Source organism: Onthophagus taurus, chromosome 10 (assembly GCF_036711975.1).
Source record: "Onthophagus taurus isolate NC chromosome 10, IU_Otau_3.0, whole genome shotgun sequence".
In the NCBI taxonomy this organism is placed as follows: domain Eukaryota; kingdom Metazoa; phylum Arthropoda; class Insecta; order Coleoptera; family Scarabaeidae; genus Onthophagus; species Onthophagus taurus.
In genome coordinates, this window is record NC_091975.1 from 3,816,152 (window position 1) to 3,841,384 (window position 25,233).

General features: G+C 30.5%; 7 protein-coding genes, 1 long non-coding RNA gene and 1 other non-coding gene across 11 annotated transcripts; 5 read left to right on the forward strand and 4 right to left on the reverse strand.

Moving 5' to 3' along the window:
- Nucleotides 1–27: 27 nt before the first annotated feature.
- On the forward strand, nucleotides 28–1,763 carry LOC111428504 (tRNA:m(4)X modification enzyme TRM13 homolog). Its single transcript, XM_023064050.2, has 4 exons — nucleotides 28–219; nucleotides 271–479; nucleotides 528–1,075; nucleotides 1,126–1,763. Exons 1-4 carry the CDS (start codon nucleotides 29–31, stop codon nucleotides 1,456–1,458), a joined length of 1,281 nt encoding a protein of 426 aa, XP_022919818.2. The 5' UTR covers nucleotide 28; the 3' UTR covers nucleotides 1,459–1,763.
- LOC111428507 (Tetraspanin 66E) lies at nucleotides 1,616–8,827 on the forward strand. 3 transcript variants are annotated; one of them, XM_023064052.2, is made up of 6 exons: nucleotides 1,616–1,762; nucleotides 3,945–4,032; nucleotides 4,682–4,780; nucleotides 7,365–7,493; nucleotides 7,733–7,807; nucleotides 7,858–8,827. In XM_023064052.2, exons 2-6 carry the CDS (start codon nucleotides 3,967–3,969, stop codon nucleotides 8,287–8,289), a joined length of 801 nt encoding a protein of 266 aa, XP_022919820.1. In that variant the 5' UTR covers nucleotides 1,616–1,762; nucleotides 3,945–3,966; the 3' UTR covers nucleotides 8,290–8,827. The 3 variants fall into 3 exon arrangements, with proteins under 3 accessions (XP_022919820.1, XP_071055358.1, XP_071055357.1); XM_071199257.1 differs by lacking the exon at nucleotides 1,616–1,762 and adding an exon at nucleotides 3,182–3,264; XM_071199256.1 differs by lacking the exon at nucleotides 1,616–1,762 and adding an exon at nucleotides 3,371–3,487.
- LOC139431462 (uncharacterized) lies at nucleotides 8,823–9,493 on the reverse strand. The gene is made up of 2 exons (XR_011641591.1): nucleotides 9,162–9,493; nucleotides 8,823–9,005 (listed from the first exon to the last, which is right to left on the reverse strand). It is a non-coding gene; the product is annotated as an uncharacterized lncRNA (long non-coding RNA).
- Nucleotides 9,494–9,534: 41 nt separating this feature from the next.
- LOC111428505 (phosphatidylserine decarboxylase) lies at nucleotides 9,535–11,185 on the reverse strand. Its single transcript, XM_023064051.2, has 6 exons — nucleotides 11,055–11,185; nucleotides 10,905–11,005; nucleotides 10,669–10,851; nucleotides 10,209–10,608; nucleotides 9,988–10,157; nucleotides 9,535–9,918 (listed from the first exon to the last, which is right to left on the reverse strand). Exons 1-6 carry the CDS (start codon nucleotides 11,084–11,086, stop codon nucleotides 9,608–9,610), a joined length of 1,197 nt encoding a protein of 398 aa, XP_022919819.2. The 5' UTR covers nucleotides 11,087–11,185; the 3' UTR covers nucleotides 9,535–9,607.
- A 232-nt stretch (nucleotides 11,186–11,417) lies between these two features.
- On the reverse strand, nucleotides 11,418–12,982 carry LOC111428503 (notchless protein homolog 1). The gene has a single exon (XM_023064049.2). It carries the CDS (start codon nucleotides 12,889–12,891, stop codon nucleotides 11,449–11,451), a length of 1,443 nt encoding a protein of 480 aa, XP_022919817.2. The 5' UTR covers nucleotides 12,892–12,982; the 3' UTR covers nucleotides 11,418–11,448.
- A 199-nt stretch (nucleotides 12,983–13,181) lies between these two features.
- On the forward strand, nucleotides 13,182–14,008 carry LOC111428509 (60S ribosome subunit biogenesis protein NIP7 homolog). The gene is made up of 2 exons (XM_023064054.2): nucleotides 13,182–13,349; nucleotides 13,471–14,008. Exons 1-2 carry the CDS (start codon nucleotides 13,294–13,296, stop codon nucleotides 13,955–13,957), a joined length of 543 nt encoding a protein of 180 aa, XP_022919822.1. The 5' UTR covers nucleotides 13,182–13,293; the 3' UTR covers nucleotides 13,958–14,008.
- Nucleotides 14,009–14,339: 331 nt separating this feature from the next.
- On the forward strand, nucleotides 14,340–17,905 carry LOC111428502 (cytochrome P450 family 24 subfamily A member shade). Its single transcript, XM_023064046.2, has 3 exons — nucleotides 14,340–14,780; nucleotides 16,143–16,575; nucleotides 16,712–17,905. Exons 1-3 carry the CDS (start codon nucleotides 14,739–14,741, stop codon nucleotides 17,761–17,763), a joined length of 1,527 nt encoding a protein of 508 aa, XP_022919814.1. The 5' UTR covers nucleotides 14,340–14,738; the 3' UTR covers nucleotides 17,764–17,905.
- A 757-nt stretch (nucleotides 17,906–18,662) lies between these two features.
- On the reverse strand, nucleotides 18,663–18,744 carry TRNAL-AAG (transfer RNA leucine (anticodon AAG)). Its single transcript has one exon. It is a non-coding gene; the product is annotated as a tRNA-Leu (tRNA).
- Nucleotides 18,745–19,883: 1,139 nt separating this feature from the next.
- LOC111428511 (cadherin-86C) lies at nucleotides 19,884–24,955 on the forward strand. Its single transcript, XM_023064057.2, has 4 exons — nucleotides 19,884–20,366; nucleotides 20,416–20,654; nucleotides 20,974–21,241; nucleotides 21,802–24,955. The coding sequence occupies exons 1-4, from the start codon at nucleotides 19,967–19,969 to the stop codon at nucleotides 24,867–24,869; spliced, it is 3,975 nt and encodes a 1,324-aa protein (XP_022919825.2). The 5' UTR covers nucleotides 19,884–19,966; the 3' UTR covers nucleotides 24,870–24,955.
- The last annotated feature ends 278 nt before the right edge of the window (nucleotides 24,956–25,233 follow it).

Here is a 25,233-nt window from a genome sequence, read left to right on the forward strand (position 1 = left end):
TCAAATTGATTTAATTTCTAAGATTAAAATGGATAAGAAATTTGAAAAGTTAGAATCTGATATTCCACAGTGTAAACACTTTGTAGTGCGAAAAAAAAGATTTTGTAAAATGACGGTAAAAGCGGGAAATGAGTATTGTGGGGAACATATGCCCCAAGTTTTAGAAAATAACAAAGACGAGGATGCATTAAGAGTTACATGTCCGTTAGATCCGAAACAGTTCTGTATTATAATAATTAATTTATTGTGGGTGTAATATGTTTATTTTAGTACATGCTATGCCAGCAAGTTGGCCAAACATTTAAAGATATGTAACGCTCGGAAGGAATATAACGAAAAGTATATTTTAAAAGGGGTTAACGCGGGAGAATTAATTCCAGATTTAAATAACACATCAATTATTAAACAACAATCTTTAGATAATTACACAATTGAAGAAATTAAAGGAACAATAAACAAAATCATTAATTTATATGAGAGTAAGTCTTATTAAATCCCATATAATATAATAAATTTTATTTGTTTAGATGACTTAAAACTATCAATAACCGATAAATTCTTAACACACCCATTACTAGAAGAAGAAATATCTAAACCAGAGTACGGTGATAAAACTAAAAAACATCTTCATCAAACCTCTTCAATTTTGGGGTACTTAAAAGAATTTAATTTAATCCAACCTGATACAGCTTTTATTGAATTTGGAGCTGGAAAAGGTAAATTAAGCTTTTGGTTGGCTAATGCTTTAGAGAAAGTTCCAAATACAAAAGTTTTATTGGTGGAAAGAGCTTCACCGAGACACAAAATGGATAATAAATTTGATAAATCAACTGGTGTTACTTATCGAATAAGAGCTGATATCGCCGATTTAGTTCTAAGTAAAGTTGATGCATTAAATAACTCAAAACAAGTCGTTGGAATTACAAAACATTTATGTGGGGATGCCACAGATTTAGCTTTACGATGTTTAAAGAAATATCAGGATGATGGTAAAATAACATTGGGATTATGTATGGCCTTTTGTTGTCATCACAGATGTAGTTGGACCCCTTATACCGGAAAAGAATTTTTTAAAGTAAATAAACTAATTTAATATTTAAAATCATTACATTTTCTTTCTAATAGGAACACGATTTAAATGAAACCGATTTTGATATTATGAGAGGAATGGTGAGTTGGAGTACTTGTGGCACTGGGTTTAGCCGCGTTAAAAATCGCGAGGTTAACAATGAATTTTACATGACAAGCTTGGAAACTGTTGGTGAAAGAGATAAAGAGTTGGGTTTAAGTAGACACGAAAAAGAAATTATCGGGAAAAAATGTAAAATTATTTTAAATTATGGACGAATGAGTTATATGGACAAATTAGGTTTTAATTGTAAATTGCATTATTATGTAAGTCCAAATGTTTCGTTGGAAAATTTGTGTATTGTTGGTTTTAAAGGAAATAAAAATTAATTAATAATGTGAATTTTCAATTTCAAAAATGTAGTTGGGATAAAATAAGAACGAGAGATGCGGATCCTTGTGAATTGTCCCCCATCCCAACAAACGCGACGTTAACGAGACGTCCAATGCACTTGTTAAAGGCTCTTTTCGTTTGAGGTCTCAGTTCGCTTTTATACGTCGCGCAGTAAACTTGTTTGCGTTCACGTGCAATTTACGTACAAAGTTTCTTATCGTTTAAACGGCTGTGTTTAAGAATTAGTCGTAAAAACGTTGATATTTTTTTTAAATAAGAGATTATCCCAATTATAAAAAGGTAAGATTTTTTTTATTTAATCATTTTTTGTTGCCGTTTTAACTGCTTGAATATTAATGTTGTTGTTTGGATTGGAACATTAAAATTCTTAAATAAAATTAAATAAAAAATGATGTGATGGTTATCTAAAACGAAGTAGAAAAAATTGCTGAGGAATTCTTTTCTTTTCTCTTCTGGTCCCCAGGCAGCAGGTGTTTTAGGGTCAGACAAGGTTACGCGTTGTGCTTTAAAAGTACCATTATCAATCTCGTTCTTTGTAATTTTTTTAAGTAAAAAATTAAAACAAACTGTTCGATATAAATCTTACGAAATTTTATAACTCAATTTTTACATTAACGATTTCAAAATAATACAACTATTGACACAATTAATATTTAACTTGGTAATAATAAATTAATGTAGTGTTGTTGAAATGTTTCATAAACTACACATTTAATTATTAAATTCTAGGAAACACCAACTCACTTTTTTGTAATAAACGACATTTTTATTAAAAACTTAAGGTTTCATGATATACGAACCAACCCTTTTCCAACGATTTAATCTTTATAACCAACAACAGGTTTTATGCAGGTGTTTCATAATAACCCCCTCTAAATACTTCTAAAACGAGTTCCCCCTTTTCAATAAGATTTGATTCCTAGGTTTACAAAGCAAATAAGTACCCAACATATAAACAAACATAACGTATTATAAAGATTATAACTATTTATCTCATCTAGATTTACTGTTTTCTTATGATTCATATTAATAGCTGTTTTATAAAATTTTTTAAACATGTTTTGGAGAAACGAATTTGTTATGCAACATGCTGAGGGAAGGGCACATACCTGTGGTCGAACACACGACAAATTTCGAATTCAAAACTCGATATTAGTTTATAAATTTTTTCTAAGGAAGGCCTTCTTAGGCCCTTCTTCACATCATCCACAAATCGTCTCTTCGGCCTCCCAACCAATTTCTATATTGATATTGAATCCCTAAAACACGGAATTAATTATAAAGTTTGTAATGCTGAATCTAACTTGCTGTTAAATTTCGTACTTGTAATCTTATAATTTTTGTTTGAATTGTCAATGTTGAAATTTAAATGTCAATGTCTAAAATGTCATTAGTACCAACTAAAAATTTATGTTTAAAAATATTTAATTTTTTGGTAATTTTATTAACTAAATTTTATATTATATTTTTATTACTATATAATCTATCACGTTAGTATTCTAACATTAAAAAAACAATTATTGATTAGATTTAATTCCATTTAAGTAAAATTTTTGCTTGCGCCAACTTCACAATTTTTAATTTTTTTATTTATAACCTTAAATTTAAAATTTTTTAACCTCAACTACGTTTTTAGTATTATACGTTAAATTCTCGTTTTTGTAAAAAATCTACAAAGAAAGAAATGTAAAGGATTTTAGTGAAATTGAAATTGGATAATCCTTTGTGTTTATATGTATGTTATTGTACTATTTTGTTGCTATTTGTCTTCAAAGAGAAAGGTACAGTTTTAAACGATTACACAATTTAATTACTTCCTGTTCATCCTTTTAAAGGTAGGCAGGATATCGTGTTTTAAATCAAGTAACTTATTTTATTTTTTAATCTTAAAAAATCACTGTGACGGCTTAAAAAAGTCAAAAAAAATTTTTTAGTAAAAATGGAAAGATATAGGTTTATGCCGTTTATGGAACAATCTAATAACAGATCTTACAATATGCAAAGGTAAATAATACCTAGTTAGAAACATGCTTTCTTTATCGCAAAAAGATTGAAAGAAATTTTAACGATGTAAAAGTTAATGGTTAAAAGTAATTTTTAAGTGTAAAACGTTTAGTTGAGCAGGTTCAGTAAGTCAAGGACAATGTAATTTAGAATCAACGAGTTTTGAGTTATATAGTTATATAGAAAGTTTCTTTTAAGAAAATTGCAAAATCTTTTTCTTTAACTAACACCAGCACTGGAACTAACACTATACCTAGAACTTGAAACATTCGGGGTTAGCCAGCGCTGAATAACAACTAAAGCAAGAATTTCATTTCACAAATATAAATATTTATTAGAATTGTTATTATTTATTGCATGTCAACGATATTGAATGTTTGTATTAATTTAAATATTGTCATTTGCAATAGCTACCCAACAAAAGATGGCGCTAATATGTTTTTTATTTTAATTTCAGGAGAAAAAGTCATTTTTACACAATGGTTTACGATTGCGGATCGTGTTTAGCAAAGTATATCCTATGTTTATTCAACTTTGCATTTTTCGTAAGTATAAAAATATCACTTCGATTATAATTCTTTAAAATATTTATTTCAAATAGAAAGGATTTCAAGTTGTCTTTATTTTTTTACTTTCACTTAAAATAATACACCTTCAATTTTATCGTTAGCCCCAGGTTCTTTCGACCGTAAACGAACTCTTTTGCGTTGATTCTTGTTGTAAAATTCTTACATAAACCGTCTTATAACATTTCCGGTTAAGAAATTTTGGTTATAAACTTGTTGTAATTTAAAAGTAGTATTTCTCAGTTTAAAAATTTTATGAAACTAATTAGAAATCGTCCTTTAATAACCATCAAAGCTGCGGGATGATGATATAAACAATTGGAGTAATGATAGTTCGCATCAACCATTGGGATTTAAGCAGGATATGTTCTATTAAGTAGACATGCGATATTTTAACTCCGAATTTATAGCACGCTATCATATTTATTATTTAAGGTCCAATTAATAATCGATATACATAAGTATAAGAGAGTTTAAAGCTTATTTATATAAATTGCATCCAGCAAAATCTATTTTTACTTGAAATCTGTTTACTACCACAATCTAAATTTTCCTCTTGTTCTACAACCTATTTTAAAACCCAACAAAAATCGAAGTTAAAAAGTTTAAAATGTTGTTTTAATTTTAGATCGCGGGATCTGTAGTTTTATCCGTTGGAGTTTGGCTCGCTGTGGATAAAAGTTCTTTTATTGGACTACTTAAGGCTGTCCCGAACGAACATTTACCGGTAAGTAATTGAAACAAAAAATCACCTTAACAAATTTATTACAAATCCTTTTAATCTATTTTACGTAACCGAACCACAAAAACTGCATAAATCTCTACTAACAAAGTGGAAATAGTTGTTTAAAGATTACAAACTCCCAATCTGTTCGAGTGAAAGTTCTTCTATAGAGTTGCACTTTTATAAAGAGATCGTTCTCTATATTTGCGCGCACCTGTTGAACGAATGAAAATTTATTATGCATTCCGTTCTCGAAAGAAAGTCCCATTTTATTTTTAGGTTGACAATCGTGAAAGCGATTTGTTGATTTTGAAATCAAAAACTCAAAGAAACGAAACGTGACGTGAAAATTAAATTAATTTCATTTGAATATTAAATATATCAAAAAGAAAATTGTTCATAAGATATAACCTCATTTTTACTTTTTCTTTAAACCCAACAATATATCATTAACACACTTCCCTTTAACGTTTTAACGATGTGATAAAAAGACTGTTTGTCAAGTTTAACTACGAAACTGTACTATGTCCTACATTTTATAATCATGTTTCATGTAGGTACATTTGTTGACTTGGTTTATTTTAAAGTTGTCAAATAATTACAACAAAATTTTTTTGACTTGTCAATGTCATTTATGGCTCTTTAAGTAATACCAACCTAAATAAATTATCTTGTTTTTGTACGTATTTTTGCATCGTGCAACGATTTAATTTAATTCAAATAATTAATTAATCCATTGATAAACTTAAATTTCATTGCTTTTTGTTGCGGAGAAATTTAATTTTCTATTATCACAAATAAGTTTTAATTTTTAATTATATTTTTACATACATTACACCAGTCATCAATTAATGTTAAAACTTAAGTTTCTAAAATAACCGTAAGTGCAATTTAAAACTTGCCATACGGCAGTTTCAAAATGGCAATGAGCAATGAAGTTAATATTAGCATCGATGGATCCACTTGACCCCAATTTATTTAACCTAATTTAATTCACCGTCTACCCCAAAAAAAAAATCTGTTTAATAGTTAAGAATAATTACATAACGAAATATTAAAACTAGAAGCGAAAGGTTCTAAAGAAAGATGTTGGCCGTATACATAAATTATTGCCGGATTAACCCAAATTAAGAATCGAAAAACAATAATACCACGCCTACTTTTTCTAAGTAATTGGATCACAAAAAGTAACTAAATAAATCATGGTTCAATATGATTCGTGGAATAGTGAATTAATGAAATCAATGGATTTCGGTTTCTTTATTAAAAATGTATGAGATGTGGTCGTTGACATCCCGCTTAAATAATTCACCGTAGAGACCCAGTTTTTGATCCGTTAACCTCGAGTTACATGTCTGGGTACTTACGTATGCAAATTTTCGATAATCGACTAAAAAAATTGTGAATCAACTGTATTTCTCTTTGATAAGTATGTCGTAATCACTTCATAAAGAAAAACGTGGTGATAAAAAAAGATAGAGCGTGCCCTTTTAAAGTTGGATTTTAATTTATTAACTAACCTGAAGGAAATTCCGAAGTAATTACATGCATTCAAGGAAATGCGTTACAAACTGTGTGTATCTATTATTTTATTATTTTAAAAGGAATGTTATAAATAATGCATTTATTTATGAGTGTATACAGATATTAAACTTGCTTTAATTGAGATTTAGAATGTTCTAATTTAAATTAAGCAATGACACAATTGTTTACTTGTCATTTGCATTATTTATAAAACAATTTAAAAACGTATCATCTTTTAAAATGCAAGTCGCGACCTTTTCTGACGCAATTTAAAACAAATATAGATTTAACAAGGTTAAAACAATCGTTCGTTTTCATATTAAAAATATTTGTTTTAAAATTTTCTGTCAAATTAAATTTTTATGATTTCTTGGGGGTTCCTATAACATTTATGTCATTTTCTGTTTCGTTAACTATGTAGTATGTAGTACATACATAATTGAGGCTAAAAAACGAATACATTCATTTTTACATATCAAATTTCAATTATTTAAGTGTAATTATAAAATTGAAAATTAAAGTTTCTTTTTGATTGTTGAAAGTTCAAACGTGATAGCGTATTATAGAATTCCCTGTTGATGTTACCAACTTTATAATAATTTGATATAATTTATTATTATTACGATTATAATTTTCCTCTTCAAATCATTAATTTGTAACCAATGCTTCCTCCCGAGTATTTTCTTACGCGTGTATCTTGAGAAGCAAGGTTTGGTTTCATTGAACGTCTACGATTTTGTTAAAAATAACTTTTCGCTAAAAATAAATCCATTTACTTTAAGCCTTGATTGATTTAAATTTTTTTACCCAACGCGGAAAATAAAAGATAAGAAATTGTAAGGAAAATAATGTAAGAATCGTTGGGTCAACAACCCCAATGTGAAATTATCGAGTAACCCGTAGGGTAAAACTTTCGATTTGCCCATGACACGGTCCAATGCTTCTTTTGTAAGCGAAATTACACTCTTTTTATCGTTTCTTTACCCGTATCGAAGTCACAAAACAACCGGGTTTCACTAAAAATTACTATCTATTTGATTCAAATGATTGTTTTGTTTTTTAGCAATTTACACAACCTGCAGTAATCGAACAAGCTTCTTACATCTTAATAGTAGCTGGAGCTTTTATGTTTTTGGTCAGTTTCCTGGGGTATTGTGGCGCTTTAAGAGAATCTAGATGTTTGTTAACAACGGTAAGTTGTACTTTAAATTTAAGTGGGAGTTAATTGTGCGTATAAAGAGAGTTGATTGAACCTTAAATTAATTGCAATTTAGACTCTTTAACACTCCTTTTGTAACAAGTAGATTTTAACAATAATTTTTTGTTTAAACTAATTTTGTTTTTACTACACGTGTTTTATTAACACAATTTTAGTTTTAATTTTAATAATTTCAACACACAGTAACAATTTTTATTTGTTTTTCTTTTTAGTACGGAATTTGTTTATTACTCATTCTAATACTTGAAATAACAGCCGGGGGATTAGCGGCTGCTTACAGAGGAAAGGTAAATATTGATTTTGATTCTTAATTTATTTGTTATTTAATTATTTTTAGGCTGAAATTGAAACGAGAAACTTCTTAAAAACGACAATAAAGAAGTATTCCATCGAAAAATACACCGCTGCGTCGGAAGAATCGAATGCGATCACTTTAATGTGGAACCATTTTCAGGCTCAATTAAAATGTTGTGGGGTTGATAACTACAAAGATTTTAATACAACGAATAGTGATAAGAAGATCCCGATTTCTTGTTGCGTTTTGGAAGGTGATAAATCCCTTTTTAAGCCAATGGACCCATCGTGCACTTCAAATCCAACCGAATCAAATTCTTATTTCTTAAAAGGTTGTTATGATGTTCTTCTTGATTGGATTTTAGCACATATTAATGTTGTTATTGGGGTAGGAATAGGGTTAGGTGTCGCTCAGTTGTTATGTATTTTCTTTGCTTTTTGTCTTACAAAATCTCTTAATTCTTATGGGAAATAAAGAACGTTAATAAAGATGGGTTTTTAGTTAAAAAGCAAGATTCTTGTTGGTGATTAAGCTTCAAAGTTCATTAAAACCATTCCAATTTTTTTTGATTTTGATTATCAACAAGGTCTTGTTTAACTAAAGAAGTAAATCTAGTCTTTGGTAGTTTTATACTTGTGAAAAAATATATAAATGGTATTAAAAATATTGGAAAAAAAACCGTGCCTTTTTTTTGAATAATTTTTACTCAGAGTTTGTTAATTATTATTAATTAAATACTTTATAAAAAGTTGTAAATAATTTCTTTTCGTTTATAATCAATAAACGATCATGTTGCATGATTTAAATTTGTTAACAATTTTTTCTTTATCTATAAAGGCTGAGCGACTTTTATGTTTTTCTTTATATTATTTTCTTTTGATTACAAAATTAATGTCTAATATATAAGTAAATAAAAACGAATCTAATGATATTATGTACAAATTATTTTGATATGGGAACCGTTATGACATGTAAAAACATTATCAAAAAAATACAATTCACATCAATTCTGTTTAAATCTTTAATTGCCCCAACACAAAAAAAATCCATTCATCTCTTAGCCTGTTCTAGGATCAGCTTTCACTCTCTTGTCTTCTGCCTTGGCCTTCCAGTTTTTACCTGTAGTCCTTGTCTCCCTCATGTACCTTCCAATGCCTTGAAGGCCTCTGTGAGGTCCCTTTTTGTTCTAGCTATTATATGTACAGTGTGTTAATTAATTATCGTACCCGACGTCATCACTGCAAGTATGCAACCAATATCACAGTATGCGTATTGCAATACGCGATTTGCGTATTTGGTTGCATACTTACAATGATGACGTCGGGTACGATAATTAATTAACTCACTGTATGTCGTCGGCGTATGCTAGTATCTGTAAGCTTCTATTAGTAATGGTTCGCACTTTATATGCCACATTGAGGAGAGTAATTAGTAGGTGTTACATAAGGTTTGGTCTCCTTTCTTATGTGTAGGCACTATTATACCTATGTTCCTAGTCTTTTGAGAGTTCTAAGTGATTCTAGATTAGTTCCACCAGCCTACATATATGATCCTTCAGCTTATTTATCCCATGTTTCCATTAAACTTCCATTTTCACAAACTGTTTCCAAAAAAATCCATTACTTACTGTCAATTTGTGCAATTTAGTAAAAGAAAGTAAATAATAAAATTCGGATAATAAATTTTAAGTTTAATAATATCTTGCTAATGCAATATAAATTAAGAATAATTAATAGAATTTATTAATAAATTTTATCACAATGTGCAAAAATCTTATTTTAACAAATAAATCCTACAAAACATTTTTAGAAATATTTCCTTCACGTTGTTGTACTCTCTCAGTAAAAGTTTGCTGACCAACGATTCCAATTCCTTGTCCCATTTTAACTTTTTGTCCACACTTAATATTAAATTTAAAATTAGGTGGTGCCTCAAAAACCAAAACGATCGTTGATCCCATTCTAAATTCTCCAACGGGGTCGCCCTTTTTCAATGATAAATTGCTCCCCAAAAATTTATCTTTCGTTAATTGGGTTGATTTAGGCCTGTTTGTTTGTAAAGATTTATCAAAGTTTACTTTTATACTTCCAACATTTGTAGCCCCTAAATTTTAATAAATAAATTTTTTCTTTAATTAAGATTAATAATTACATAAAGAATGAATTTTATTACCCACTGCTGTAAAAGAAAAAAAACCATGTTGTGATTCCCCAAGATAAACAGCTCGCTCATTTAAACAAAATAACCCCGGTAGCCATTGTGCTATTAAGGGATTTACTGATAAAAGTTCTCCATGGAAATGTCTTCGATGTGATGGCTTCCAATCAGTTGGGGAATGAAATCTAATTAATTCAAAATTAATTAACAATTTAAAAACAAACTCTTAAAATAACCTATGATAATCTCCTGGTGCTAAATAAATAACACATTGATACAAAGTGTGATTTTCTTCCTGTTTATGTAAAAGTGATGCGCGATAATCTTCCTTTTTGTTGTTTTTATTCCAGGTGTTTTCCCCCAAGAAATTTTCTAAAGAATATGTAACTCCTTTTACCTGTTCAACATGATTTGTATGAACAGTTCCTAAATGTAAAACGGTTCCATCACATGGTGAAACTAAAAACGAATTTTTATCTATCGTACGAACACCGTCTTTTAAAGGTCTTGAAAAGAAATCTGATAAAGTTTTGTATGATTTTAAATCATCGTTAGCAGCTTCTGATAAATTAACACCAAATGTGTTTGCGTATAAACCATAAATGTAGGGACGAACAAATTCTGGCATATGTTTATCTTAAAACAAAAAATATGTAGTTTTTAATCTTTTTAAAGCTTTATATTATCATAATCCACCTGCGAGCCAACCCCACCATCGACTAACCATCCTTAAAGGTAACACGCAATAACAATTTACTTCAAAATCATTTGCTGTTCGATCTGACATCCGTTTTCGATAATATCTCCATTGCATAACAGCTACTAAACAAAGCCCAATTGGGACAAATCCCTTCAAACTTGCTTTCCATTTAGTCCAACCTACTCATCAAACAACTTTAATACATTAACTTCTTTATTATTCAAAACCTTACCATCTTCTTGTTGACTAGTGGCTTCTGTAGAATATCTTACTTTAATATTGCGAGTATAAACGAATTTTGAACGGTAATAAATGGCATTTTTCACGATAAATCTGAGGATTAAAATAATTAAATTTTGTGTAGATTTATTTTTGCACTTACAATCTAGTTGTGGATAATAATGGTATAGACATTATTTAGTATAAATTCTATGAGGTTATTGTTAAAGAAGTGATAATTATAACAGAAAGAACGTTGTTGGTAAACATAACCTTTCACCAGAGTTTATATTTGACATATTTAAATTAACTAGGCAACCCAAATAACGTTGATATACAAAAGTTGCAATAATTTTATATTTTAATTAAATTATTAAAAAAGAATAACAGTTCTAATTTTAATTCAGTCTCAATCCATAAAGAATAATTAAAAAATCGATACAAATAGTATAAATAATTAAATCAACAACTTAGGTTGACATAACCTTAATAGCCTAAACATTTTAGGTTAAAAATAAAAGATTAATTTTTCTTATACAATATTGTATATATTTAAATTAATTTTGCCACAATTTTAAAACTTTATCCTTTCCCCCAGACGCAACTTTAGATCCATCTGTCGACCAATCAACAGCGTAAACTTCATCGGCATGTCCCGGAAGATCCCTTTCCAATTTATAACTTGTTAAATTCCACAGTTTTAATGTCGAATCAGCACTGCCACTAACTAAAAGTCTAGAATCTGCCGAGAAAGCGACCATATAAACCGCTTGAACATGCCCATGTAAAGTTTTTAAAAATTTTCCATTCTTTGCAGACCATAATTTTATACTTTTATCGAATGAGGCTGAAGCTAAGAGTCTACCATCTGGAGAAAATTTAACGTCATTTACGAGTTGTTGGTGTCCCGTTAATCGGGCTAAAGGTTTCTTTTCTTTTTCAGGGTCCCATAAAAATAATGTGAAATCATCTGAACCCGAAACTAATCTTTCCCCACAAACTTGAACTATACTTTTAAATCTTGTATAAGCAAATTCTTTCAATTTTTCAACACCATCGTTTTGTTTTGTATCATTGGGGTCTTTGACAGGATCAAAAGGTCCAATTCGAAGTATATAATCCGTGTTTAATGCTAAAGTATTTACCCAATGAGCATGTCCTTCTAATGTGCGACACAATATCCCATCTTTAGCTCTCCAAACTTTAACCGTTCGATCCTGAGATGCAGTGTAAATTAATCCTGATCCACCCCATTTTACTACGGTTACACTTTTCAAATGCCCAGCTAAAGTACGTACGGTTATACCTAAAGTGGTATCCCAAATTCTAACATCACAATCTTTTGATGAAGTTGCAATAAATCTACATTCTGTGTTTGAATGATAGGGCTCCCAACTTAAACATGTTATCCACTGTTTATGCCCAGTCATTGCTTTTCCAATTTGTTGTCCATTTTCTGGATCCCAAATTATTAATTTACCACTTTTACAAGCGGAAGCTAACTTTTTACTATTTGGAGACCAAGCAATACATAAAACCCAATTATTATGACCTTTACAAGTATATAAAGGACTTTGTGTATTGATATCCCAAAATCTCACAGTAGTATCACCTGAACCACTTGCTAAATGTCTTCCATTAGGACTAAAACTCACTGAAATAACAGCTTCGGCATGCCCAGGTATAGAACTTGTACATCTCGTTACTGGACGAACTCTAAATACAGCTTGTTGCTGATAAACAATATCCAAAACAATTTCTGTGTTTAACGTTTGCAAATCTATCACACTTGATAAATCTGTTTTAATCTCTTTTTCATCAACAAAGAATAAATAAGGCACGTTTTCTTCTTGCTCTAAAAGTTTGTTGCAAATTAAGGAAAGCTGTTCCACAGTTACATTTGTGGGTAAATCCATTATATCTCCGACAGTTTCGCCCGTATCCGATTTTAAACGACATAATAGACGTTTTAAGTCAGTATTAGTTTCGTTTGGAGTCATTTTTCTTTATTAATACTCACAAAACTTTTAAAATTGAGATTTAAAAAAGATTGAGGTTATGTTATGGAACATGTGGTGTGTATACATCAAGTTGACATTTCAAGTTTTCGAATAAGTTAAGAGATGGTGCTTGAAAATTAAATACAAACAAAATAAAAATTTGTTTATTTATTTATTTTTATAGTATAAATAAATAAATACTATAATTTGGTGGTTTATAATTATTTTTTTTATTTGAAGGTTTTAAAAATATCTTTTTAAACATTTAGAATTTAAGAAATTATAATAAAACTAGATGGCGCTTTAATGAATTGATGGTTGAACAACATAACCTAAAGCAACACATTAAAAAACGTGTATTGTTTATTGATAATTTCGTTTAGTTTTGGTAATAATTAAACTATGAAGCGATTATCGGAAGAACGTACCAAGATTTTATTTGAAAAACTCGCCAATTAGTAAGTTATTATTATTATTAAATGGAAATAATCATAATTAATTAGTAATACATATTGGTTGCTAATAGATGGCGGTAATTTTTATCTGATTAAATTAATTTTATGTTTTATATTAATTTAGCATTGGAAATAATGTAAAATTACTTATTGAACGACCGGATGGACTCTACTGCTTCCGAGAGCAAAAAGATCGAGTTTATTATTTATCAGAAAAGATTTTAAAACTAGCGGAAACGTTCCCACCTGGACAACTAATTAGTGCGGGGACTTGTTTTGGAAAATTCACAAAATCTAATAAATTTAGAATGCATATAACAGCATTAAACTATCTCGCACCTTACGCTCAATGTAAAATTTGGCTAAAACCTTCCGCCGAACAACAATTTTTGTATGGAAATCATATAACAAAAGCAGGATTAGGGAGAATAAGCGAAAATGTTATGAAATACAGTGGAGTTCTTGTATATAGTATGTCTGATTTACCCCTAGGATTTGGGGTAGCTGCTAAAAGCACAGCCGAATGTAAACATGCCGATCCTATGTCTTCTATTTGTTTCCATCAAGCAGATACTGGCGAATATATTCGAGCTGAAGAAGAATTGTTGTAATTAATTAAAATAATTTATAATTGACTAAAATAAAAGGAGATTTATATATCATTTTTTTGTATTAACCTTGTTCTTCCGCAAATTTCTGTTCGAGGTGAACCAGAAGATGGGAAGGTGTTACAAGTTATTAGCACGATATTTTGAGCACGCCGCCGGGTTCACGTCGGCCTTGCTTGCTTAAGCGAAAAACGAGCCATCGAATGTGTTGAATATTTTGTCGCCAGTAGTTCTTTAATTTCCTTTTAGACCACTTTTAATTTTCAACAAGATTCCATATTAAAACGTCGCGCAATCAAAAGCTTTTCTTCTCGAATTTTTGCGAATAAAAAAATCAAGCCAATGAACTATTTAAACCTGAATCCTCGCCGATATCCGCGTATATAGTTAGTTCGTACGTAGTACAACGCGGAGGTCAGCGAACCATTAGATAAAACTGGCTTCATACCGTGTTTATCGCGCATCTAATACATGATTTTCAAACCGTTACGAACACCGAAGAAGAACAACTTAAAACCCATTGTATCATAAAAGAAAATTTTCGAAGAAATAAATTTTCGAAATATCAAACAAGTTTAGTGTCGCCAAATTTGAGTTTTCAAAATAAAAGATTTGTTTAATAAAGAGGACAAGTGTAAATTTAAAACAAATTTTGGATGTTTAAAGTGAAAACAATTATTGTTGCAACGTAAAAACAAAAAATGAAAGAAACAAAAACAAACACGAAGATATCGTTGTATTTATAACGCGAAGTTGTTTCGAGCTGATTCGGAGTCGTTCCGCGATGAATGCTTCCGTTGGTGGCGCAGGCGATGCTGTTCGCGAGGTAAGTTTTTCAGTTTTCCCTACCATTCTTTTCTAATATCACTCGCGTTTTCAAAAACCTTTCACTTATTTTAATCAAATCAAAATCGACTTGTAGAAAGTATCTTTACAACTTTCTTATTTAACTAAAAAAAATTCATTGTCTTTCACTTAACGAGTTCCGATTAACACTAACTATTCATAAATTACCTTGATTTGTATTTTGCTTTGATTTCAACATAAAAAATAAACATACAAATTTGATTGTTGTTATTATTGGTTGCCTTTTTCGCTTTAAACAAACAATACGCACTTATTACTCATTTGTCGGTGAATTAAAAAATATTGTTAAGTAAAATAAGGTTTTTATGAATCTTTCATAAAATGGAGTTATTTTTAAATTGAAATATGAGATTAAGAAATTATAAACGATCCTTGAAGAAAAATGGCTTAAAATAAACCTACGATAAAAAGAGAAAACATTTGGTTATTTATAACTTCTAACTCAACGAATCCGCGCCGAGTGATATTTTTAATCAATTTTTTATATTTAAAAAATTAAACAATCTGACAATAATAAAATAAGAACTTATTATACATGCGCGTGTAAAGTATGAAAACATGAAGAAATCTTTTTAACGACTTGATCAATTTGAACACAAATTTGTGTGTATAGGTTACTAAATTTATAGTTCTTGCGACTTATTAGCAATATGACTATGGCTACCCCAAGGGAGAAGAAGCAACCTTAAAGACCACTCTTTGGGAACCAAAGTTACGGCTACGAAAACCAGAGAAAAACAATATTACTACATCGAACGATATCACAAAATAACTTTCGATAGAAACCATAGAAATTTATCCTTATAAGAATAACATAACTGGATTTGATGAATGACATTACATTTTTTTAATAACTCTATGTTTGATAAAAATGTTCGTAAACATATTAAATTCCAAGTTATTCAAACATTCTTATCAAAATCAGTAAACATAATATAGCAGATTAAAAAAAATAGTCATTAAAGTGAAAAACATAAAAATTTAGTCGATTCATCGTCTCCAACATGACTATAACGAAATTTTTTATTGTATTTTTTTTAATTAATTTTAAAGTTGTAATTTTATAATCATCGTCCGGTCGTTAAACAAGTATAAATGAAATAAAATACAACGTAAGTTTTATTTATTTACAAGTATCACTTAATGCGAGTCAAGTGCAGTGAACCCTGATGTGATTTAATAAACTGAAGGAGGCCAACAGATAATTAAAAAGTTAAAGTAATAAAAAAACCAAATACTAAACAATATTCTTTTTGCACGATTTATTTAAACCAGTTTAAATCGGTTAAAAATATTAAATAAAAATTTTTATTATTTTCAGATGCGACATTACGCAGCGACATTTTTAACAACAATTTCATTAACTCCCACAATTTTTTTAATACTTTTAATATTATTTTGGGTAAACTATTCGAAAAAACTAAACAAATTAAAAAAGAATTCTTCGCGGACGATTCCGGGTCCCTTTTCGTTACCCGTTTTGGGCACAAGATGGGTCTTCTCGAAACTGGGTGGTTACAAAATGGAAAAAGTACACGAATTTTACGAAGATATGTTTAGAAAGTACGGCAGCATCGCTAAAGAGGAAGCTTTATGGAATATACCGATTATTAATGTTGTTAAAAAGGAAGATATTGAAAAAGTATTGAAGTGTAGTGGAAAATATCCGATGAGACCACCAACGGAAGTTATTGCTTATTACAGAAAAAGTCGACCCGATAGATATTCAAGTATGGGAATTATTAATGAACAAGGTAAAAAGAATTATTAAATAAATATAGATATATATATATAAATAAATATATAATACCGGAAATTTTTATTAAATTTAAATTATTTTTATGTTTATTAAATTATTAATCTAAAATTTTAATATAATTTATGTTTTAGGTGAAACTTGGCATCATTTAAGAAATAATTTAACATCAACCTTAACAAGTCCTCACACAATCTCAGAATATTTATCTGAATGTAAAGAAATGGCTCAAGATTTTTGTGAATTAATCAAATTTTCGAAAGATTCTTCAGGAAATATTTTCAGTGTTGAAACGTTAACGAAACGTTTGGGTTTGGAATCAATGTGTGCGTTGGTTTTAGCACGAAGAATGGGATTTCTTGTACCAGAAGTAACGAATAAAATCTCAACAAAAATGGCCCAAGCTGTACAAAAACATTTCATCGCTTGCAGAGATACTTATTATGGTTTACCGTTTTGGAAATTATTTAGAACTGAAGCTTATAAACTTCTTGAAGAAAGTGAAGAAGATATTTATAATATTGCTTTAAAATTAGTTGAAACGGCTGATGATTCTACAAAAAATAGTGCTGTTTTTCAATCGATTTTAAAAGCTGATTTAGATACAAGGGAAAAAACGGCTGCAATTGTTGATTTTGTAGCTTCTGGTATTCATACGTTAGGAAATACATTAATATTTGTTTTACAATTGATTGGAAGTGATAAACATTTACAAGAACGTATAAATTCATTAGAAAATACTGAGAGATTTAATTTAATTCGAGCTTGTATTAACGAATCATTTCGGTTATATCCCACAGCTCATTGTTTGGCTAGAATAACCGCTAAAAATTTAGTTTTATCCGGTTTTGATGTTCCAGCGGGGAGCGTGGTTGTTTGCCATACAAGAGTGGCTTGTTTGGATGAAGAAAATTTCGAGAAACCGTTAAGTTTCCAACCAGATCGGTGGATTCATGAAGAAAAAAGACAAAAAACTTTACAAAATTCAAATTTTTTAGTATTACCATTTGGTTATGGTAAAAGAACCTGCCCAGGTAAAAGATTTATCGAACAATCTTTACCAGTTATTTTAGACGAGATTTTACGTCGATTTATAATCGAATCAGATCCTAATTTTAATATGGAATGTCAGTTTTTAATGGCTCCTTCAGGATCTGTTCGAATGAAATTCGTTGAGAGATTATAACTACTTTTTTATTATTTTTTGTTGTTTAAAACATTTTTTATCATAAAAACATTGTGATATATTTTCGTATGTTGTTGTTAAGATGTGATTTGTATGTAAATAGTTAATTTTTTTTCAATAAATTTATTCTTGAAAAATAAAATATTTTTGTTTAAAGTTAAGGTATTTAAAGAGAATGAATAATTTATGAAAACATAAGAAATATCTTGAGGTTGTACACGCAATTTAAACTATTCTAGAAGCGTTTTGAATCTGAAATAGCAATCTTAAGTTTTGCTGTAAAGTAGAAACGCATTATTTTAAAAGTTTATACCGAAAATCGAACCTGGAAGTTCAATTGACTTCGGAAATCTATCAGGACGCTTCGAATTCCCGATCTGGAATACCAGGAGTTCAGAATAACCCGGAAGGTAACCAATCGGCCCCGATAGGTGGTCGATACCCTTCTGATTATAAGTCATATTCCACTAGTTCCAATCGAAAATTTGCGAAAATTTGTTGTATGTGTCTCTTATTCATTTTTGGCGACTCCGCCAAGAATCAAGCAGAACATTACCACGTCATCCGGTATTTTATTAATTCTCAGAGCGAACTCGAGTATTTTGTATTTGTATTCTCCTTTCACTTCGCTACATACAAAAAGAACGGAGCAGGTTTCTCGATATCTCCTCAGGGTTCCTGTTCTCCTGGTTAAACGCGGGTTATTGGAGGCGCCACGTTCAACTAAAGAGGCATGGAGAGAGAGAAATTTTTTACTTGGATCAATAAAACCATTGAAAATGTACAAGAAATTTGTTAATTTTAATACACAACTTTTCATATCAAAATGTATTATGATTGCTTGAAAGTTTTTAATTATTATGGTGTAAAATGACAAAAAATAACAATAAAAGAGATTTTGGCAGCGGTGGGATTCGAACCCACGCCTCCGAAGAGACTGGTGCCTTAAACCAGCGCCTTAGACCGCTCGGCCACGCTACCGACGATTAGAAATTTACTAAGTTATCCATGAAACAGTTTATTAAATCTGTCATCCTGTATTCTCTGCACGTGGTCCATCCATTTCTCTTTGTATTCTTTGATTTTATCGTTAACTGCGAATATTTCCAGTTCCCTTCTAATATCTTCGTTACTAATATGATCCCATCTGTTATAGCCTTTGGTCGCTCTTAGAAACTTCCTTTCCTTGGACTCTATCTTGCTTAAGTCCTTTTTCCTTATCACCTATGCTTCGCTGCCATACATCAGGGTCGGTATTGCCATTGTCTTATAAAATTCCATTTGGGTATCCTTCCTACATTTATTACCCAAAGTTTCTCTAATAGTTCCATTCTTGTGAAGATTGCCCATTTGTGATGTATCTCCTTATCGTGTTCATATATCTTAGTTCTTATTGGTTCATTTGCTATGAATGCCATTGTTTTTGTTTTTGTCTTAGGGATTTCGCAGTTGTAATCTCTACTTATGCTATTGAGCAAGTAGCAAAAATTATTTGATCGTCCGCGAAGAATAGTGTTTTGAAGACGTTGTTAAGCTCTTAAGGAACCGATTTTTTAGAAATTTTTAAAGTTATCCAAGAAACGAACGAGTACTAAAATTTTGATCATGTTTAAAAATTGATATCTTCAAAACTACAAGGTATTTTCCAAATTAGATTTCACCACTTAAAAGAGAATGCTTTTCTTTATAAACGAACAAATTTTGAGAACAAGATCTTAAGAATTTGCTAAAGTACACATCTATATCATCCAGTTCTCTTCAATAACATCCATTTATTTCATTTATTTTAAATCAATGAAATGAATTTATTAAAATTAATATGAAGAAATCATAAATTCTTCGAAATCCCTGTTTTTCATTCTTAAAATTGCCCCCGCTTCATTCAAAAAGAAAATGTGTGGTCAAGCACTCCGCCACCTTTCTAAAGTGGGCCCCTTTACCCAAATCGATTTCTCACGTGTATGTTTTCCTTTTCGGTTTCCAAGCGACCACTCCGGGGGTTAACTGACCACCGTGACATCATTACCATATACTCCTAGGGTACAAGTTTCCACTTTCACCGCCTTCCTCGCCTCTTTCTCCGTAACACGTTCAGTTTTCCACCGTGCGATGTTCGCGAACGTGTTCGAATTGAAAAATCTTAAACGCGTCTTAATAAAAGACCGAGATTTTGTAGAGTTCATTAAAAATTTGAGATAACACCATGAAGGAATTCGTTTGTTGGCTGTATTTGGGGTTATTTTTTGAAATAATTTTGGGGGTTCCGAAATTTGATAGCACAGCTTTGATGAGAAATGTGTTTGTACCGGCTGATGCGGCGGTTAAATCGGTTATCTACAGGTTGAAAGCGTACGATACGGGTTTTGATTATCCTTTGGTGTTTAAATTAGCGACTGTTAACAATGTGGTTGAGTTGGAAACGTTGAATTGTACGAAATTTAATTCAATTTGCCAAGCTAATGTTGTTTTAAAAAGTAAACTTGTTCCTGAAAGGTTTTATGATTTTACGGTTATTGTTGAAAATGGTAAAGGTGATGTTGAAACGATGGAATGTTCGTTTAAAGCAACAAATGCTACGACACCTATTGAAAAAATTTTTCCGGGTAATAATAATAATAATAATTTCGGCAATATAAATTTAAAACATTTTAGGGGCACCTTCTTTGGTTTCGATTAGCGAATTATCGCATAGAAATTCAGATGTGGTTACTTTGAGAGCTCAAGGAAATACGTGGGGTAAAAAGAAAGTTCTTTTGGAACTTTTTGCACCCCCGGAATTCGGATTGCGGCAAAGAATCGTGAATGGACGGGATGTTGAAGGAACAATTGTGCTTGTATCGCGGTTGGATTATGAGAAATCACCGTCACATCATCTTCTTGTTTATGCAAATGTAAGAATTAAGTTAATTAAATGGAAATTTAGAGGAAAAGGTCTTTAACCTTATTTCTTATTCGCCGTTATTTCTTTTTAATTGGAAATTAACACGCAATGTGTCCAAGAAAAAAATTTCTTTTTGAGGACATCAACGGTATAATATTTCCGTTTGCGTGATGATGCATTTTGATCGATCATGATTAACATAATTTTCAAAAACATCTCATATTTGCATATGACATCATGAACGTTACCCATTTGCATGTCTTCACGTTCCATTTTAAGTTAATTTCGACCTTCACAAACACATTTTTTTTGACATTAAATTCTTTTAGGATCCTTGGACTGATCGATCAACGGATACAAGAAACATTGCAACTTGGCCGTTATTCGTTTCGGTTTTAGACGAACAAGATTCGCCACCAATTTTTACTTTAGCGCCACCGACTACCGATTTAGATCCAAATTTGAAAATTGGCGATACAATATTAACGGTAAAAGCTGAAGATGGTGATAAAGGAAATCCCAGGGATTTACGCTATTTTTTGGTTGACCATCAAAATTCTTCTATAAATGGTTTCTTTGAAATCGAGGAATTAACCGGTGAGTAATAAAATAAAAATAGAAAAGTTGGAAATCAATAAGTTTTTATGGATTTATGTACGATGACAACAAATTAATCATTTATGATTTTCGTTGATGGTCACAATGCAGTTGTTAGAGCAGTTTTTTCAAGTTAAGTTAATATTCATTGTTTCTTAGCTCGTATGATAACTTTTTCAAAAATGTTAAGCAGAAAATCATAGTCACTATCATATTCATAAATATTTTAATCATATTGATGGTGATAGACTGGATGCAGATCCATGCACAGCAGAAAAAAATTAATCTAGAGCAATCTAGAATCGAAATTTTCAATATACAGTGTCCAAAAAGTCATGGTGCACTTTTGACCGATCACAGGAAAGCAATAAAGCAAGATAGACATGTCAAATTTTTACCAAATAAAAGAAAAACTCTTCTAGTTTCATACTTTGTTGACGTACACACATCTAAACGATGTGTTGTTGTGCAATATGTGGCGTTGCACATGATTCTACGAAAACTTGGAGAGTTTTTCTTTATATGACTTCAAAACTAAAATAAAATTAATATTTTTTTAGGTGAATTAAAATTAATTCATCCAATTGAAGATCTTTTATCAACGATTTCTCCTTCTAAACCTTTGTTATTAACAATTCGAGCAAAAGAACTTCGCAGAAACCAAAACGATGCTCCATCTCAATCGACAGACGTCCAATTAGCTCTTCTACCTCCGAATCCATTAAAGGATACTCCTCCTAAATTTAACCAACCCGAATACACTGCCACAATAGAAGAAAATTCACCACCGGGAACTATTTTATCTTTAAAATCATCCCCTTTTATAACGATTCCAAAAGGAAGCGCCTTCATTTTGGAGATACTCAAAGAAAATGGAACATTCGAAATTTCTCCGAATGTTATCACCGAATCTTCGTCTTTTGAAATTAAAGTAAAAAATAATTCTTTATTAGATTATGAGTTAAAGACGTCGATTGAATTTGAAGTTTCTTTAAGAAAATTTGATTCTAAAGAATCTTCAAGTTTAGCTCGTGTTAAAATAAGGATTATAGATGTTGATGATGATCAACCCAGGTTTAGAATGGATGAGTGGAAAGCTGATTTAGCTGAAGACGCAATTTTTGGGACGTCAATTTTAAAAATTGAGGCTTTTAATAAAGATGGTGTTGAATACAGCGGGTTATCAGGTAAAAACAGCGACGCTTTTTCTTTAGATAAAACCACCGGGGTGATAACATTAATAAAACCGGATATGATTCATTCAGAAATTGATGATTCAATTAATTTAACGGTTAAAGTTACTTCGAAAGCATCGAATAAGTCTTCAACCGCAAAAATAAAATTCAAAATAATCGACGTTAACGACCATTCACCTCGATTTGAAAGAAATCCTTACGAATTTATCGTTGATGATGATCGAAAAAAATTTACGGTTAAAGCGATAATAAAAGCAGTTGATTTTGACAGTACATCGCCTAATAATCTTGTTAAATATGAATTAATAGAATCGATTGATGGGTTATTTTTGAATCAAGATAATGGTGAATTAGAAATTGTTGAAAAATGGAATTTTAATACTTTGGTAACTTTACACGGTCGTGCTTATGATGGTGGGATACCAAGACGATCCGACACGGTTGAAATAAGAATTTATCCACCGGAAAATAAATTCAGAAAAATGATGTTTGTCGTTTCCGGCCGAAACCCAAATCGAAATGAACTTGAAAAGACTTTAAGCACAATCGTAGGCCAAAAAGTTAATATCGAAGATATTCGCCCTTACAAAGATAATCAAGATCGAAGCGTTATATTTGTAACGGTACCGAATGAATCGTCAATCATCGATATCAAGGAAGTGCAAAAAATATTAGATAAACGCACGATTAATGAAGATGAAAAGATTGTGAAATCAAGTTTAAATTTATGGTGGATTTTTTGGGTAATCCTAATTCTTCTTTTAATCATTTTAGTTATTGCTTTGCTTTGTTGCATTTGTGAAGGATGCCCATTATATGTGAATACAAAGAAACGTAAAACACAGTTAATCACTGAAAATTCTGGCCAAACCGAAAATAAATCAGTACAAGTCGCCGAATGGTTTGGACGCCGCGAAGCTTGGAGCCCGGAATTAGTGGATACAGAATCAATTAGGAGGCACGAAGCTGATCGAGGATCTGATCACGTCGAAAGGCACCGTAAACAGCAAAAGGTAATCGATAACAATTTAGAAATACCAAGAGATCAATTATATATTCGCGAAGGAAACGCTGATATCTTAAGATTAATTACAAGGGGAAACGAGCAACAAAGACCAATCACTTTAATACAAGAACAACCATACATAATTGATAACGGAAAAGATATCTTATTAAAACGATTTATTGATCAACAACAAAACGTAGAAATAAATCGATCAAACTTGAACATCGCGGCTAAATTACAATCGGAAAACGAAGTTTTAGAACAAAGTTTAAGAACACAAAACGCTTTATTACGACAATTCTTAGCCGAAAGAGAACGAGAAATTCGTTTAGAAACGCAATCTTTACCAGCGGGTACACAAACCGATCATGACGTTGAAACGCAAACGGAACCATTGTTTTTAAGACCACCAAAAAGAAAAACGCGATCCGATAATGAATTTAGCGACGTTTCTGAAGACGAGGAAAGAACAAAAAATCGAAGGAAAAGAAAGATACCGTTAAGAAGAAAAATAAACACCCCAATTCAAGAAGAATCTGAAAATAACTTAGATAATAACGAAAAAAATTCGATTAACGATGCGAGGAAATTAAGTTTTGGACACACAAGAACTAGTTTATTAAGGAAAAAACAATCGGTTAAATCGCAAAATCAAGATTTACAAAAACAAAAATCTAAAAATGAATCAAAAATGGAAGTGAAAAATGAATCAAGAAATGAATTAAAAAATGAATTAAGAAATGAAACAAAAAGTGATTCAAGATCAAATAAAATATCAAGATCGGCTTTAAGAAGAGAAGTATTAAAAGAAATTTCAGCGTCTTTATTACAAAGTGAAATAGGAACTGAAAGTGATTTACAAACATTTTCAGATGATTCCTTAGAAGAAGAAGAAGTTGAAATGAAACCAATAAAATATCAATCACAAATTGATCTTAGTAATATAAAAAGAAAAAATGAAAAATTACGATCTCAAAGTAACTTAGACTTGAGTAAAAAAGATGTTTACGTTAACGAAAAAAATCGACGCGATAAACTGAAAGAAAGAAGAGGTTCTAATTCTCGATACATGGAATGGTACAAAAAAGGTAAAGCTGAGAAAAAAGATAAAGATACTGGATCTGAAAGGAGTAGTGTAACAACGAAAGTTACTAAAAAAATTCCTGTTTCTGAAACGATGTTTAAATCGAATAGAAACGGCGTTGATAAGAAAGGATTATCGTCAAATGGGCCAGATCACCCGTTGATACAACACTCAAAGAATCGATTTGAAATGGTTTATCCTAAAAGGATGGAAGATGATGTTGATTCAGGTATTGTTTTAACAAGACCGGCTGCTACACAGAAGAAAAGTATATTTACGATTGCTTACGATGATATGCAAACGACGAGAATTCAACAAGAAAATCATTCACCACCTTTATAATATAATAAATCCATAAAAAATTAAAAATAATTGGTTTTATTATTATTTTTGTATTAATTTGTATTAATAAATTCGTTTCGTTTTGATCTATATAATTGAGTTTTCTTGCAAAATGTCTTATCAAGTTAATCCAAATCTTCTATTTTGCAATCTTCTTCAAAAATAAGTTGGAATTATTAAATTGGAAATATTGTTGTAAAATTATTATAATTATAATAAAAGATTAATCAAAATTGTTTCAAAAAGTTGTTCAAAATTAACAATAACTTCATGTACATGTTGATTCAAATGAATTTTCTTTGCCAAAATGATACATTTTGAAAATAAAGTGCGTAAATAAAGCATTTTTGGGATGTTAGTCACC